The sequence below is a fragment of the Medicago truncatula genome, chromosome 8 (assembly GCF_003473485.1).
Source record: "Medicago truncatula cultivar Jemalong A17 chromosome 8, MtrunA17r5.0-ANR, whole genome shotgun sequence".
NCBI classification, from domain to species: domain Eukaryota; kingdom Viridiplantae; phylum Streptophyta; class Magnoliopsida; order Fabales; family Fabaceae; genus Medicago; species Medicago truncatula.
The window spans coordinates 20624808-20643076 of record NC_053049.1 but is presented as its reverse complement, the minus strand read 5'-3'; the positions used below and the strand labels follow the sequence as shown (position 1 = coordinate 20643076).

At 36.7% G+C, this 18269-nt stretch overlaps 1 protein-coding gene across 1 annotated transcript; it reads left to right on the top strand.

Moving 5' to 3' along the window:
* The first annotated feature begins 1963 nt into the window (after positions 1-1963).
* LOC25480753 (uncharacterized protein At4g15545) lies at positions 1964-8600 on the top strand. The gene is made up of 10 exons (XM_013586773.3): positions 1964-2424; positions 3498-3566; positions 5478-5531; positions 5655-5703; positions 5815-5889; positions 6216-6464; positions 6699-6744; positions 6838-6916; positions 7006-7134; positions 8256-8600. The coding sequence occupies exons 1-9, from the start codon at positions 2110-2112 to the stop codon at positions 7096-7098; spliced, it is 1029 nt and encodes a 342-aa protein (XP_013442227.1). The 5' UTR covers positions 1964-2109; the 3' UTR covers positions 7099-7134; positions 8256-8600.
* Positions 8601-18269: the final 9669 nt, after the last annotated feature.

The window sequence follows — 18269 nt, the reverse complement described above, 5'->3', positions numbered from 1 at the left end:
TTATTAGTCCCACCCTTACCTGGTTATGAAGAAATCGCAGCCCTCTTTGGTCTCTTGCTCCTCTCTAAGCTTTCTCTCCCTTTTCCAAAAGTTTTCACGTACAAAGTGTTTTTTCTAAACCTAGGTCTATTCTTTTATATCTCCTCTTAGAATACTTATCTTATCTCACTTTCTCCCCCAAAACTATCTAAAATATCAAAACAGCCCTCAACTAAATATTTTATATTATTTTCAAATCTTTATTCTATTTATCAATAAAATAATTCTCATATCATAATCAAATCCTCCAAAACTCATAACTTATCACGTCATCAATCAAATCACTAAATTCACCACAAATCATCAAAACATATCAAAATCATGCATATACTATATAATTATAATATAATGGCCTAAACTCGATTAAATAACGATTAAACGAAAGTGGGCGTTACACCAATGGTGATGAATTCGCACTGGAATTGCGAAGGAATTGATTCGATGATGAAGATTCGCAAAGAATCTCTGAGAATCACAGAAAGAAATGATGAATTTGATGACTTTTGATGAATCTGGAAATCTAGGGTTTGAGATTGTTCTTGGTGTTCTTGGTGATTTCTGAGTTTTGATCCTAACAGAAAGGAGAGAGAAATTTCTCTTTTGTTTGTGATGTGGCGTTTTTTCTGTGGCTTGACTCTGACACTTGGCTATTTATAACCTGCCACTTGTGATCTCGGGCCAATGAAATGGTGACACTTGTTTATGAACTTGGTTGGCTCGGCCTTGGGCAATTTGTGATTTAAGGACCTTTCTGCAAAAAAGTGAAATTGAGAACTAAACTGCAATAAATAAAAAAAGGACTAAAAAGTAAATTTAAGAATTTTTGGACTAAAATGCAATTCTGGAAACTATTTGAGGGACCAGAATGTAATTAAAATAAAATTGAATTTAAAATTGGTAAATTGATCAAAACGTAAAGTGAAACAAAAATAAAATCAACAAAAGGACTAAAATGAACCAGTTACTGACATGAGGTATTTTAAAATACCTCCCTGTCGAAATTTTGACAGGAAAAGACCAAAATGCCCCTAGGGACTAAACTGACTCAGATGCAATTTTGAAATGATTTTAAACAGAGATTCAACAATGATTTGTACAGACAAGTTGAAAAGACTCAGAGGCAAACACAGGGACTAAAATGGGTTCCACTGCAGGAAATGACCAAAATACCCTTTTGTATGATTTTTGAAATAAAACGCAAGAAAAGTAATGCGATGTTTCTGAGAATTCTTAAATGACTTGTAATGCAAGAAAAGACAGACAGAGGCAGTAAAATACGCTTGAAAAGAGAGTAAAGGTTCAGAGTAAAATAACAGAGAATTGACAAATATCAGGGTTAAAAAAAGAAATTTGAATGAGTATTTTTAGGTCCAAAATCAGGGTATAACACCTTCCATGTATCAAATTTTAGAATTGTGGTGTGGAGCCTTTTATTGTCTCTTGAACAATATTGTTGACTTATGCTAAGGCCTTTAATGCCGTAGGCTGTTGTTGGATTGAAAACTATTCCGCTGCTATGTTTTCATATTTTATCAAGTGGTTTAATTAAATAGTTTCATTTTCTATTTAAGAATTTTTGAAATTGCAATGTAGCATACCCGTTTGGTGAAATACTCTGATATATATTTGTTATTGAATTACTTTTGGGTAACGGGGTGTTACTATTTGGTATCAGAGCAGGTTGGTGGTTATCGGATTGGTCTCTAACTAAAAATTGATTTATTTCGGTCCTCTAAGTTTCTCACCGTTGCTATATTTAGTCATTTCTGTTAGTTTTATTCAAATAAACGTTAGAGTTTGTGTTATGTGAATCCTCCGAGGAAAAAAAAAAATTAAGCCAAAAAAAATTGAAAAATGGTCTATTTGGTACTCTCCAACGTTGTATAACGTCATTATTTCGTTTTGTTTTTTTCTTTTTGTTCTTTCATACAGCTCCCTAATTCTATCCCTGTCTCTCTCTCTCTCTCTCTCTCTCTCTCTCTTCAACAATACGCCACCCACCTCTCTCTCATTTCAAATTTCGTATTTCAAAGTTCCAACCCTTAATTTTGAATAAATTGAAATTACGCTATGTCTTCACAACAAACCACCGGCGGCGGCGGTGGCGGTGGTTCATCGAACAACAATGCAGTCGATTTTGACCTACCCGATGAAATTCTGGCGGTTATTCCAACGGACCCATACCATCAGCTGGATCTCGCTCGGAAGATAACTTCCATGGCTATCGCTTCTAGGGTTTCGTCTCTTGAATCTGATACTGGTCGTCTTCGTCAGAAGCTTCTAGAAAAGGATAGGGTTATTAATGAGCTTGAGGATCGTGTTTCCACTCTCACTCGTGCTTCTCAACAGGCTCATTCTGCGTTAAATAACGCCGTTGAAGAAAATGTATGGTTGTTTTTTTGCATTTGACGGTGTTTCTTATGTGAATTGAAATGTTTGTTGGTTTTTTTACATTTTTTGTTTTGTTTTTAGTTTTGTAGTATCTACACTTCTTATGGAAGGTGTGTTTGTGTCCGACTCCAACATTAGCAACACATGTGTCTATAGTCAACTATGACATTTTCTTAAATTACTATTGGTGTCTGACATGTCAGTGAGGTGTCTGTGTTAGTGATTTATAGGGTTTTAGTTACTGTATTCACTTTTCACTTTAGGGGCCTACAAATTACAGAATTGTATGCTTTTATAGGACTGAAGAGTGGGTTAAGGGAGTAAAACAAAGTTGGAGATAATTATAGAGCTTTTTTTTTCTTTCTAACCCTACCTAAATACTAGTGAGAATTGAACCTGACACCTTGAGGAGGAGCAAGCTCCAAACGTCCCAAGCCAACACCACCAGACCAACCCAAGTGGGTTAACATTTTACTATAGGGGCATTATGTAGTGTTTAATTATTAATTAATGGTGCAAACTTGCAAAGTGGGATTTGATGTAGATTTTATGTACAAGAGTGGAAAAAGGGAATGGAGGAAATGAATGATCTTGATGTTTAAAACCTTGCTTTTTGATGGTTGGTTTGATATATGTTGTTGAATGCACAGTAATCTGTTATCTTTTATTTTCTATAATGATAGTAAAAATATAAAAAAATTCGTGTCTTGGTGCCATTCGCTAGTAATTATAAGAGAATTTCTAGTAACATAACATGGTGAGTTGAATAGAAGATAGATTGCACTGACTCTTTCAGTTGAAGGCATATTTGGTGTCAGACATGTGTTGGTGTTCGACACATGCACGTCACCGACACAAGTGACAATGTTCTATTACTTTCATTTTCTTAAGTTATTACTAGTGTCTAGGTGTCGGTGTCGTGTCCTATGTTTGTGTCTATTTATAATGTTCATATCCTTGGTGCTTGTGAAATTGCTTGCATGTTTGATTGGAGAATTCGAAATTTAAATATTTTGGACAGATTAATGCGATGGTAGATGATTTTGTATTCTACTTTTTGGTTGTAGGTAAAGCTTACGAAGGAGAGAGATGAATTGGCAGCAACAGTGAAGAAGCTAAGTCGTGACTTTGCAAAGGTGAATGTTTGTTTCATTCCGTCTCCTGTCTTGCGTGGTTTTGATTATTTTCTGTGTGTATCTTGTCCATCTTCACTCTTCAAAATTTTCAGCTGCTTGCTAGAACATCATTTCTTTTCAGTCATTCTGGATGTTTTACACATTTGCAACATGGTAAATTGTCTGAAATGTGCTACAAGTTATCGATTAGAAAGATAGACTCCCTGTTTGTGACATTTTCTGCCTGAATGGTTTATTCTAAGGGTATACTTATTTGATAATTGCCTAAATTAATGTTACAACTTTTATCCTTGATAATAATGGAGTTTGTTCTGCATTACTATGTTTCTATTAGTCTGGAAGAACTCATCCTAGGCCATAATTTCAGGTCAAGGCTTCATATCCTTGACCACTTCATATTATACTAGTGATAGAGACTTGAAACATATGTTAATTGATCATGGCTTGTAAAAGTTACTTACTGTACAGACTAATACTCTAACCAACAACAATGAAACCTTACAAAACCAAGTTCGTTAATTACATTTTGTAAGAAGTACCATAACTTGGCTATACCGGTAGGATTGTTATGCAGACTACATCTTAGGCTTAACTCATCATGGCTTGTAGAAGTAGTAGTTGTCATAGAATTCTTTTTGATTTTAGATATTTAATGATGGTGTGTGCAAGACAATTACAGTTCATTGATTTCACATGGGGTGAGGTATAACTCTATCAATATTCATTTAGTGAAGATAAATGTTCTGCATTAGGTTGAATCTGAGATAAACCGATAATTACTATTTGAAAGCATAGGCTATTATTTGCTTAAGTAATTACTAAGCAATGGATGGAAGATGCATTTCTCTTGAACACAAGGGTATGAATTATTTGTGACTTGTGAGTGACATTGATAGAGTACCTGGGCCCAATGACTATGTGGCTGTTGATGCAAGGCCCAAGCCATGTGTTTAAAGAGTTTACACACAAAAGGGAAAGAAGGACCTAGGAGCGGGAGTGGGAGTTCGTTAGTGACGTGGACCATGAATCTAGGAAGTTGGTTAGAGAATGAGTAATATCTTGTGAGGAGAGGGGAATACGGGATTCATTCTGAATTCTGATATTCTGTAATCAGTTTGTTAGGATAGGCATCTTCTCTGGTAGGAGCTTTTAAATATGGTTCACATTGTATCAGCCCTTGGCTTTCACTTTTGCAATAATGAAGCTATCTCATTCTCCATATTTCTGTGTATTTTCTGTCAGTTCCATCAAACATGGTGGACAAGAAGTTGAACATGAACCTTGTTGAGGACTGTTATGTCATACTTGAACTTCGTGTGTCCCTTTCTATTAAAACATTATTTTCATAACATAATTTACCCTATGGGGTGTGTAACATGTGTTACAAACTTATCAATTAATTTTTTGTCTGTGCACAGTTACATTACATATAGAATCCTGATTTTGTCGAGTGTGCATATTTATTTTGCACATAAATTACACTTTCCTCTTTTCTCTTATTAAAAATTACACCCTGTTCCTTTCACGAATAGAATTTGTTACATACATGCACTTTGATGTTTTTATAATGTAAACAAACTTCTTAGGTGTGATAAACAATTACAAACACGTTCTGAAGGCCATTTCTCCTCTCACTGCAATTTTAATGATCACATATTATCTTTGAAAGCACTATTATCAGTTAATTTATATTTAGTAGGTTTAATAGATCTTTTTCTTCACTTCTATGATCTTACACTCGTAACTACTGACATATGTATTCATGTTTACAAACATGGTGTTATTTATCTGCATGTATCTTTTTCCTTGTATATGTTATGTAGTGATAACTTTTTTTCTGTATACCTGACATTTCTTTTTTCTGTATACTTGTGTATACCTGACAACTTCTTTTTCCTTTTTGTTTGATAGTTAGAGACATTCAAAAAACAACTGATGCGGTCGCTAGCTGATGACAATCCTCCTGTAAGGCATCAATAGATTAAATTAGTCACAATTATCATGTCACTATTGATTTTGGTACTAAAGATGATAAATACCGTTTTTCTAAACAAGTTTTTTCTGTTTTTTTCGTTACACTTGGGACAGCAAGCTGAAACCATAGATATTAGAACCTGTGACCAAGCCGTTCCAAAGGGTAATTCTCACCTTATTGATTATTATCTTTTCATTTTCATATACATAACGTTTTTCCATAGATATACTTGTTAAAGTTGTTTATGTGTATATCTTTTGTTATTGCTTACAGATGATGATGTTAATGGCTATACAACTCATAATTCATACCGTGGCTCTGCAGATGTCGGTAAAACAATTGATGAAGGTATATGATTTCCCAAATATGTAACTGATTGTAAACCTTGGTGTACTGTTGTTCACTTTTAGAATTAAACTATGATCTTGGATATAAGTTCTATCCTGCAAACAAAATTAATTTTGCAAAAGATAACCTCTTAACACTTTTAAATTTTTGGAAATGAATTCTTTTCTTGGATATAAGGCGAAAATAATAGTTCAGAAGATGGAACAATAAAAATGTAGCTGGAAATCTGGAACTATCTATCAATTAGAAAGAAAAAAAAAAGAGCTTTCAGGTGTTTTAATATCTTATGGTATATGCACATTCATTCCTTTTCTTTTGTGTTATAGCTCCCAGGTATTCAGGACAAAAGTTTTCTTTGACGCCTTATATCACACCACGTCTTACACCAACTGCAACTCCAAAAACGGCAGGTTCTCCTCGAGGATATTCTGCTGCTGTATCACCCAACCAAACATCTGGTGCCACCTCTCCCTCAAAAGTCTCATATGATGGACGGTCATCTCTCTCTTCATGGTATCCATCAAGTCAGCAGTCATCAGCAGCAAATTCTCCACCTCGAGGACGATCAATTCCAGGTTTTTAAGATTCATTGTCATTGTTAATATGCTGTAAAATCATCTTGTCTCCATCTTACTAGGTTATGTCCTTGTGTTAGAATTCTTGGTTGGAACATTACCCACATTACGTTGTTGGTTTGGGTTTTGTTCTTTGTAAAGCATGAGAAAGGGGGCATGTACCTCTACAACGTTTTTCATCATTACATTATTTTTTAGTTGTTTAACACTCATGACTTTAAACAAATTGTTTAGGTCGAACTCCAAAGATTGATGGAAAGGAGTTTTTTCGTCAAGCAAGGTGACTTTCTTTCTCCTTGCTTCTGCAAAGTAAATTTTAACTTCAATTTATTTAAGAAACTGATTGAATTAATTAAATGTATCACTTTTTCAGGAGCCGCCTTTCATATGAGCAATTCAGTGCATTTCTTGCTAACATAAAAGAATTAAATGCTCAGAAACAAACAAGAGAGGTAAATATATATTGAGCTGAAGTACTAGATTCTAAAATTGTTTCGAAGCAGTTAATCATTGTTTCAATTGGTTGGTTTGGCTCTTTTAGGAAACTTTGAGAAAGGCAGATGAGATATTTGGGTCAGACAACAAAGATCTTTACTTGTCTTTTCAAGGATTGCTTAACCGGAATGTACGCTAGGACTGAAGACAACACTGATTGTAATTGTATGAGTTGGTAAGAAAATCAATGATCTCCTTTTATTTCATTCTTCTGCAGTGCTATTAAAATTTGCAGATAGATACAAACATGTGAAGATACATGATAGACAGAGGGGTACGCCAAATTTTTAAACTTAATAGGACTGTACATGGCATAACTATGATATAACACAACTAGTATGGAATTCAATGACATTAATTCAAAAAATCTTTTATGATAAAGTGTCTGTAGTTCAATTTTGATTACAACTAGGGAGACTGACGCATTTTTTAAAATAAATGTTTTTCCCATTATATTTATAGAGATGCATTGGGATACGTGAATATGTTTTTAATCTGCTTTATGGATTGCAATCACACAATAGATCCAAAACGTTTTTAGTTAGAAAATTGCTCATTCTCCAATCAGAAATTGTTTACTCCCAACCAAACTTCCCAAAATACCTCCACGTGACTTAACTTACGCAGATGTTAAATCAAGCGTGACTTAAGTCACGTTGGAATACAACCTACGTGACTTAAGTCATGTTCGGTCATGTTCCGAACATCAGCATGAGTTAACTCATGTTGGTGTCAAAACATCAGTATGCCGGTACTGTCTTGAAAACATCAGTATTTTCTTGCTTTCATGATGAATTTAGAAGTTTAGTCTGCAGGCCTTACGTTGGAATACATTCAGATCAAAACTTTTTGTGGATTCAAATATTTTATTCATTTACCTTGTGCAGCATTATTTGACAAGGTTCCTTATGCAGCTCCCATCTTATTAAAAGTTATAAGAGTGAAAAGGAATGTTTTGACACCAACATGAGTTAACTCACGCTGGTGTTCGAAACGTGACTTGAGTCACGTAGGTTGTATGCCGAGCGTGACTTACGCTGGGTTATACACCTGCGTGAGTTAACTCACACAGGAGTATTTTGGGAAGTTCAGTTGGTAGTGAGCGTTTTTTGTTGGGAAAAGAGCAATTTTCTTAGTTATGGTACATATAATTTTACTGCCTGTTGTTTCCTAGTCTCGGTTAATGTTTAAGACTAAATTCTTATATAATGGTTCCGCCATCTAATTAACCGCTGCCATTTTTTTTTTATGACGAAGTTGCAGTGATTAATTGTTGTTAAATTGACTATTTTGCAGGTTACTGATCCAAGTCAGCATTTTTGGACTGATGTTCGACTCATTTCTCTTTGATTTACTGAATCAAAATCCAACTAAGCACTGATTTGAGCAATTGAATTCAAGACTATATACATTTAATCTTGGATTTTCATTTTCTGAATATTTTTATATTCCCTGTTGTATGTTGTGTATATAGAATCTTGCAATTTTCTTTCTGAATGGTATTCACATCATATTCGAAATGCTGATTGAGTTTTGAATATTTTGTTTTTTGTACTCACTTGTACTATAATGTGAATTTTAGACAAATCTCTGTATCTTTGCTCAGTGATATTCAAATGCAGGGTGTGTTCATTGGAGAAAGTTGTATTCAAGTTAAAACAAATTTCTAATGGTGTTGCTATTAACACCACTCTATTCTTCGGGAACTATATTTTTGGAATATTAAAAAACTGCCAGTCAAATTTTTGAAACAAAAAAGGCGTGGTATGTTTAGGAAAAGTAAAACATTATAGTGTAATTTGATCCATGCAGCTATTTTATAGCGGGATAAGATTTGGTTGGTATGTGTCGGGAGAGAAATGAAATTTGTACGGCCATTCTGCGACAATAATTTGACACGTTTTTATTTTCTTTCTCTTTTTATCTCTATTGTTTTTAACTAATAAGAAGATAGAGAAAAAAGGTTGTCTCAATAGTTGTCATAAATGGTTGTATAAATATCACTACTTAAACAAAAAAAGGGTATGTTAACCAAGAAATTGCAGCCATAAATATTGATTACAAAAGCAAAACAACTCTAGTTATATCCGAAATATATAGAAAACAGCTATGCATATTTAGAATGAATACATAAACCAATGCAGTTCTCTGATTTGTTTGAAGCTTTTAAGACCTCAAAATTTTAGAATGAATACATAAACCAGTGCAGTTCTCTGGGTTTAGTCCCATAGTCCCAAATAATTTGAAACTTTAAGACCGCAAAATTTTAGAATGAATACATAAACCAGTGCAGTTCTCTGGGTTTAGTCTCAAATAATTTGTTTTAAACTTTAAGACCGCAAAATTTTAGAATAAATACATAAACCAGTGCAGTTCTCTGGGTTTAGTCCCAAATAATTTGTTTGAAACTTTAAGACCGCAAAATTTTAGAATGAATACATAAACCAGTGCAGTTCTCTGGGTTTAGTCCCAAATAATTTGTTTGAAACTTTAAGACCGCAAAATTTTAGAATGAATACATAAACTAATTGATTATCTAACAGTCGATTCTACGAATTCCGACCTATACATGTTATATAGTGATGGATGTGCATCTTCATTCATAGCTTCGTTTGTTGCCTCAGTTAGAATCATACACCTCAAGTTGTACATAGGGGTGTGCATAAAAAAGAAAATTGTTCTTAACGCTAACATAATTGCTCTTGCACAAAAAATGACTAAACTGCCCCAAACAACAGTTAAATGTCGTTTGCTTTTTCCATCGGCAGTTAACTGCTATTCCGAGGAAGTGTCATATAGCAGACAAGCCTACTTCCACCTCACTATTTCTATACCATGCTTTGGCCCTCTTTAATCAAAAATCTCAAAAGTACAACATTTTTTTTAAAGTCTTTGTCTCAAATCATTCAAGGAAGATTACAAGAAGGATTCTATGCTTATTTGACAACAAAAAACAGGTAAAGCAACTTTTAACCCGTTTACATTGTTGAACTTTTCAGCCATATTTTTGCAATTGATACAACATCGTTGTAATGACAGTTAATGTAACACCCCATTTTCCCAATATTCAAAAATTCTTAAAACATAACATTTATCAGAGTAAACATCAAAACAACGGGATATCACATATAACGTAATCCAACAGTTAAATAATAATTTAACCAATATCTTAAACATTGCAGCGGAAAATCATAAACATAATTCATTAAACGTTTTGGCACGTAGGCCCCATCAAATAGTTCATATCATAATCCATAACATTATAAAAATAACATAATAGTCACGTAAGAGAATGAAGCATGCTTAAACATAAACCCCATCCCGTTACGTATCAGAGCGACCTAGACGACACAGTGAAGGCAAGGCCAACTCACGAAAGCAAACTGCACACTAGGCACGATCACCTGCAAGTTACCCATACGAAGGGCAACATTTTCAAGCAGAAGGGGTGAGATTTCATAATCAAATAACATTAATCAAGGTAATTGCGAATCATAAATTAACATCATAATCATTCCTTAAATAACATTGCATAATTGCTAAACAGTTATAACATAATCATATATCCAATTATCATGAACAACATAACATATTCGATAATCACTTATCACATAATCACGTAATCAATCATTATCAACAAGGCATCTTAATCATGACAATGCGACAATGCTCTTAGACTCCTTATATGCATGTGGTACCAATCGTCATCATAAGTATTAATATACTTTAATCGTGCGGAGGACAAAGCTCCTATAAAACGTGCGGAGGACAAAGCTCCTAATATTCGTGGTGAGGACTAAGCTCAATGAGATGCTATGCATGGACACTTATGAACAAAACATCGTAATCAACATATCAACATGCATCCAATAATTTGGAGCTAACTTCATCATAAACTTATGCACTTAGTTAAATAACGGAAGCAGCATAAACAGGTCACATAAACAAGATGATATCATTATATCAATAGCTTATAAATTGCATCATTATCAAACCTTCATATCTTGCATGAATATACAATACATTAGTTCATGTTCAATTAATAACAACATAACTTAAACATCTCTACAGACTGCATTAAACGTCATCATTAGGTCTCAATACCAATTAGGGGTTCGCTCTTGATCAACACGTGCGACACAGATCGCACAAACACTCAAGCAACTAAATTCTGGTTGTACTCGCGAGGCGAGAGTTCTTACTCGCCATGGCGAGTACCACTCATCTCCCAAACTAATGTTGTTCTGGGTTCCCTCTGATCCTACATTCATTCCTAATCAATACTAGGTATGTTCAGGCACTCTATGGCATCCAAGGTCCAACTAAAAAGGTCGAAACACAAAATATGACATGCACTCTGCCTAAGCTCACGAGGCGAGAAAGGGTTGCTCGCCATGGCGAGTTGCACCAAACAACTCGCGAGGCGAAGGGAAAGGGCTCGCGTGGCGAGCGATGAAGGTCATCACTCGCGAGGCGAGGATCATCACTCGTCGTGGCGAGCGATGAACAGAAGCACGGGCAGACTAGGGTTTTTCTCAAAAATCCAACAAACAACATGGTTCAAAGCCTAATTTTGATTCCATAATCCATCCTAAACATGTTCTAAGGTTAAAGGACGGTTTCTACATCAATCTAAACAAGTTTTACCGTTTGATCATCAATTTTTAGGGTTTTGACCTAATTTCCAAACTTTTCTAAATCAATCCTAACTTTGTCATTTAATCATCAGAATTACAACAATCAATGCTATTGAATCATTAGTCTCACCCTTACCTTGTTTGAAGAAAATCGCAGCACTCTTGGTCTCTTGCTCCTCTCTAAGCTTTTCTCCCTTTTTCCAAAAGTTTTCACGTACAAAAGTTTTTCTAAAAAATATTAGGCCTTCCCTATTTATATCTCTTTCTAATAACTTATCTTATCTCACTTTCTCCCCCAAAACTATCTAAAATATCAAAACAGCCCTCAACTAAATATTTTATATTATTTTCAAATCTTTATTTTATTTAACAATAAAATAATTCTCCTATTCTTATCAAATCTTCCAAAGCTCATAACTTAACACGTCATCAATCAAATCACCAAAATCATCGCAAATCATCAAAACATATCAAAATCATGCATATATTATATAAATATAATATAATCGTCTAAACTCGATTAAATAAACGATTAAACGAAAGTGGGCGTTACAACTCTCCCCCACTTAAAAGATTTTCGTCCTCGAAAATTTACCTCAAGCAAACAATTCTGGATAAGACTCCAGCATCTTACTCTCAAGCTCCCACGTCAAGCTTTCACCAGTCGCTCCCGTCCAAACGACTCTCACGAGAGGTATCTCCTTGCCTCTCAACGTCTTCACTTTACGATCATCAATCCTCACCGGTAAAGTCTCTACCGTAAGGTTGTCTCTAACTTGCACATCATCACTTTGGATTACATGAGATGGATCCGGAACATACTTTCGAAGTTGCGACACATGGAAAACGTTGTGCAAATTCGAAAGATGCGGCGGTAAACCCACTCGGTAAGCCACCGTTCCAACTCTTTCCAATATCTGATACGGACCGATGAACTTCGGGGTCAACTTCTTTGACTTCAAGGCACGTCCTACACCAGTCATAGGAGTGACTCTCAAAAACACGTGGTCTCCTTCTTGAAACTCAAGATCTTTCCTACGCTTATCATGATAACTCTTTTGTCGACTCTGCGACGCTTTCATTTTCTCTTGGATCATCTGAACTTTCTCAGTAGTTTGCTGAACAATCTCTGGTCCTAAGACCACTCTTTCACCTGACTCAAACCAGCACAACGGAGTTCTGCATCTCCGACCATATAAAGCCTCGAAAGGTGTCATTCCAATACTTGAATGATAACTATTATTGTATGTGAACTCGATCAACGGAAGATGACTATCCCAAGTTCCTCCTTGCTCAAGAACACAAATTCTCAACAAATCCTCTAGCGACTGAATTGTCCTTTCCGACTGACCATCTGTCTGCGGATGATACGCCGAACTCAACCTCAACTTCGAACCCAAAGCCTCTTGCAAACTTTTCCAAAATCTAGAAGTAAATCTTGGATCTCTATCTGACACAATGCTCGAAGGAACACCATGCAACTTCACAATCTCCTTGATATAAATCTCTGCCAACTGGGCAACAGGGAAACTAATATTAATCGGTAGAAAATGAGCCGACTTCGTCAATCTATCAACAATAACCCAAATCGCGTCGTTCCCTCTAGGAGTATTTGGCAAACTCGTCACAAAATCCATGGATATACTATCCCATTTCCATTCTGGCACATCTAAAGGTACCATCATTCCAGCAGGTTTCTGATGCTCAACTTTCAACTTCTGGCAAACTAAACAGGAATACACAAACTGTGCCACATCTCGTTTCAAACCAGACCACCAGAAAATCTTCTTCAAATCATGATACATCTTCGTAGCTCCCGGATGAATACTCAAGCTACTTCTATGACTCTCTTCAAGGATCATCTTCTTAATCTCTTCATTGTCTGGGATACAAATTCTTCCTCGGAATCTCAACACACCTTGATTGTCGATTTTAAAATCACTGTCTTCAGTCTGATCTCTAGCAACCAACAAGTCCACAAACTTTACATCAACTTTCTGTGCTTCCTTGATACTTTTCAGAAATTCATTATCGATCTTCAGCATACCCAGTTTCACACTCTGAGGTGACCATTCGCAAACCAAACTCATATCTCTAAACTGTTCAAGTAATTCGAACTCTCTGACCATCATAGCGGACATATGCAATGTCTTCCTACTCAAGGCATCTGCAACAACATTAGCTTTACCTGGATGATAATTCAAACCAAAGTCATAATCTTTCAACAATTCTAGCCATCTGCGCTGCCTCATATTCAGTTTCTTCTGATCGAACAAATACTTCAAACTCCTGTGATCACTAAACACCTCAAATCTCGAACCATACAAGTAATGTCTCCATATCTTCAATACAAAGACTACGGCCGCTAACTCGAGATCATGCGTAGGATAATTCTTCTCATGAATTCTCAACTGTCTTGAAGCATAAGCTACCACTTTACCTTGTTGCATAAGCACACCTCCTAAACCCAACTTGGACGCATCACAATATACCACAAAAGGTTCATCTGACTTCGGCAAAATCAACACTGGAGCAGTCGTCAAACGTTTCTTCAATTCACCGAAACTTTTCTTACAACGGACGTCCCACACAAAAGTTTTACCTTTACAAGTCAACTGCGTAAGCGGAAGAGCTAACTTGGAAAACCCTTCAATAAACCTTCTATAGTAACCAGCTAAACCCAAAAAGCTTCTAATCTCTGTAACGGACTTAGGAGTCTCCCACTGTGATACCGCTTCAACTTTAGACGGATCCACTGCAATACCATCTCCGGAAATAACATGGCCTAGAAAACTCACTTCTTTCAACCAGAATTCACACTTAGACAATTTAGCATAAAGTTTCTTCTCTTTCAACACTTGCAAAACAATCTTCAGATGCTCAGCATGTTCTTCTTCAGTCTTGGAGTAAATCAAAATATCGTCGATAAACACAACCACAAACCGATCCAAAAATGCATGGAAGATGCGATTCATATACTCCATAAACACTCCAGGTGCATTGGTAACACCAAAAGGCATAACTTTATATTCATAGTGACCATAACGCGTTCTGAAAGCTGTCTTCTGCATATCTTCATCTTTCACTTTAATCTGGTGATAACCTGACCTCAAATCAATCTTGCTGAAAACTCGTGCACCCACTAACTGATCCATCAAATCATCAATTCTCGAAAGTGGATACCTATTCTTGATAGTTACCTTGTTCAACTGCCGATAATCAATACATAACCGCATACTACCATCTTTCTTCTTTACTAACAAAACCGGCGCTCCCCAAGGTGAAACACTTGGTCTAACAAACTTCTTCTCAAGCAAGTCCTCCAACTGTTTCTTCAACTCAGATAACTCGGAAGCAGACATACGATAAGGTGCCATCAAGACCGGCTTCGTTCCAGGAACAAGATCAATAGAAAACTCAACTTCTCTCTCTGGAGGCACATCAGGAATCTCATCTGGAAAAACTTCAGGAAAATCACACACCACCGGTAACCTATCAATCACTGCTTGATTCTCAAAAGATAAAGTAGCCATTAACGAAAACATCAAGATACCGTCGCGTTCCAGTTGCTTCAGCTGCTTAGTAGATAAAAACTCTGCACCACTTTCCTCTTCGACGGAAGAGAAATGCACTGACTTGCTAAAACAATTAATAAGAACGTGGTTGTACTCTAACCAGTTCATACCCAGAATCACATCCATACCGCTCAAAGGTAGACAAACTAAATCCATTTCGAAATCACGACCAAACATAGACAAAGGACATTTCAAACATATGAGAGAGGTAGTCACCGAACCCTTAGCTGGAGTTTGGACAACCATCTCTCCATTCATATCAGACAAATCAAGTCCCAAAGCAGAAACACAATCGAAAGCAATAAAACAATGCGTAGCACCAGTATCAATAATAGCAACTAAAGGAGTATTATTAATATAGCAAGTACCTCTGATCAAACGATCCTCGTTCTCTGTCTGAGTACCAGTCAAAGCAAAGACTCTACCAGTAGTCGGCGCCCTCTTAGGTTGAGTACACTGTGAACTAATGTGACCCTCTCCATTGCAGTTAAAACACACGATGTCTGTACGCTTGCATTCAGCTACAATATGACCTTTCTTGCCACACCGAACACACTTCTTGATTTCTTCAGGGCAGACGTTGCTTTTGTGGCCTTTCCTACCACAATTGAAACACACAATCTCTGTAGCATCCTTCTTCTTAGGCCGCCTATCATCGACCATCCTCTGTTTCCCTTTATCAGCGGGGGCACTGTACGGCTTAGGACGACTCTGCTGTCCCTTGCCGTTCCTCTCATTCACTACCTTGTAGTGAGCCTTCGTATCCTCTTCATAGATCCTACAGCTATTAACCAAATCCTGAAAAACTCTCAGCTGTTGGTATCCAATCGCCCTCTTGATGTCGGGCCTCAAACCGTTCTCGAACTTGATGCATCTCGAGAACTCAGCATTCTCAGCAGTATAGTGCGGGTAGAACTTTGACAGCTCCACAAACTTGGCAGCATACTCTGTCACAGACATGTTTCCTTGCTTCAACTCAAGGAACTCGATCTCCTTCTTCCCGCGAACATCTTCCGGAAAGTATCTTTTCAGGAACTCTCTCCTGAAAACAGCCCAAGTCACAACAGCTCCCTCCTGCCCAAGGGTAGGCAGAAGAGCAACCCACCAGTCGTCAGCTTCCTCGGCTAACTGATGAGTACCAAACCGTACCTTCTGATCTTCAGTGTACTGCATAACCCGGAAAATCCTCTCAATCTCCTTAAGCCACGTCTGGGCTCCATCAGGGTCATAACGTCCTTTGAAAGTCGGAGGGTTCTTCTTCATGAAAGTCTCCAACATCCTAGCTTCAGCATTCGCATTAGGTTGTTGTCCCACAGCTTGGGCAACAGCTTGTAGAGCAGCAGCTAATGCAGCATCGTTTCTTCCAGCCATTCTTGATATTCTACAAAAGTAGCAACAACAACATAAGATAGTAATATAAATATTACTAAGACTCGACACGACTCTCTAATTGACCGGACGGACCGACCTGCTCTGATACCAATTGTAACACCCCGTTTTCCCAATATTCAAAAATTCTTAAAACATAACATTTATCAGAGTAAACATCAAAACAACGGGATATCACATATAACGTAATCCAACAGTTAAATAATAATTTAACCAATATCTTAAACATTGCAGCGGAAAATCATAAACATAATTCATTAAACGTTTTGGCATGTAGGCCCCATCAAATAGTTCATATCATAATCCATAACATTATAAAAATAACATAATAGTCACGTAAGAGAATGAAGCATGCTTAAACATAAACCCCATCCCGTTACGTATCAGAGCGACCTAGACGACACAGTGAAGGCAAGGCCAACTCACGAAAGCAAACTGCACACTAGGCACGATCACCTGCAAGTTACCCATACGAAGGGCAACATTTTCAAACAGAAGGGGTGAGATTTCATAATCAAATAACATTAATCAAGGTAATTGCGAATCATAAATTAACATCATAATCATTCCTTAAATAACATTGCATAATTGCTAAACAGTTATAACATAATCATATATCCAATTATCATGAACAACATAACATATTCGATAATCACTTATCACATAATCACGTAATCAATCATTATCAACAAGGCATCTTAATCATGACAATGCAACAATGCTCTTAGACTCCTTATATGCATGTGGTACCAATCGTCATCATAAGTATTAATATACTTTAATCGTGCGGAGGACAAAACTCCTATAAAACGTGCGGAGGACAAAGCTCCTAATATTCGTGGTGAGGACTAAGCTCAATGAGATGCTATGCATGGACACTTATGAACAAAACATCGTAATCAACATATCAACATGCATCCAATAATTTGGAGCTAACTTCATCATAAACTTATGCACTTAGTTAAATAACGGAAGCAGCATAAACAGGTCACATAAACAAGATGATATCATTATATCAATAGCTTATAAATTGCATCATTATCAAACCTTCATATCTTGCATGAATATACAATACATTAGTTCATGTTCAATTAATAACAACATAACTTAAACATCTCTACAGACTGCATTAAACGTCATCATTAGGTCTCAATACCAATTAGGGGTTCGCTCTTGATCAACACGTGCGACACAGATCGCACAAACACTCAAGCAACTAAATTCTGGTTGTACTCGCGAGGCGAGAGTTCTTACTCGCCATGGCGAGTACCACTCATCTCCCAAACTAATGTTGTTCTGGGTTCCCTCTGATCCTACATTCATTCCTAATCAATACTAGGTATGTTCAGGCACTCTATGGCATCCAAGGTCCAACTAAAAAGGTCGAAACACAAAATATGACATGCACTCTGCCTAAGCTCGCGAGGCGAGAAAGGGTTGCTCGCCATGGCGAGTTGCACCAAACAACTCGCGAGGCGAAGGGAAAGGGCTCGCGTGGCGAGCGATGAAGGTCATCACTCGCGAGGCGAGGATCATCACTCGTCGTGGCGAGCGATGAACAGAAGCACGGGCAGACTAGGGTTTTTCTCAAAAATCCAACAAACAACATGGTTCAAAGCCTAATTTTGATTCCATAATCCATCCTAAACATGTTCTAAGGTTAAAGGACGGTTTCTACATCAATCTAAACAAGTTTTACCGTTTGATCA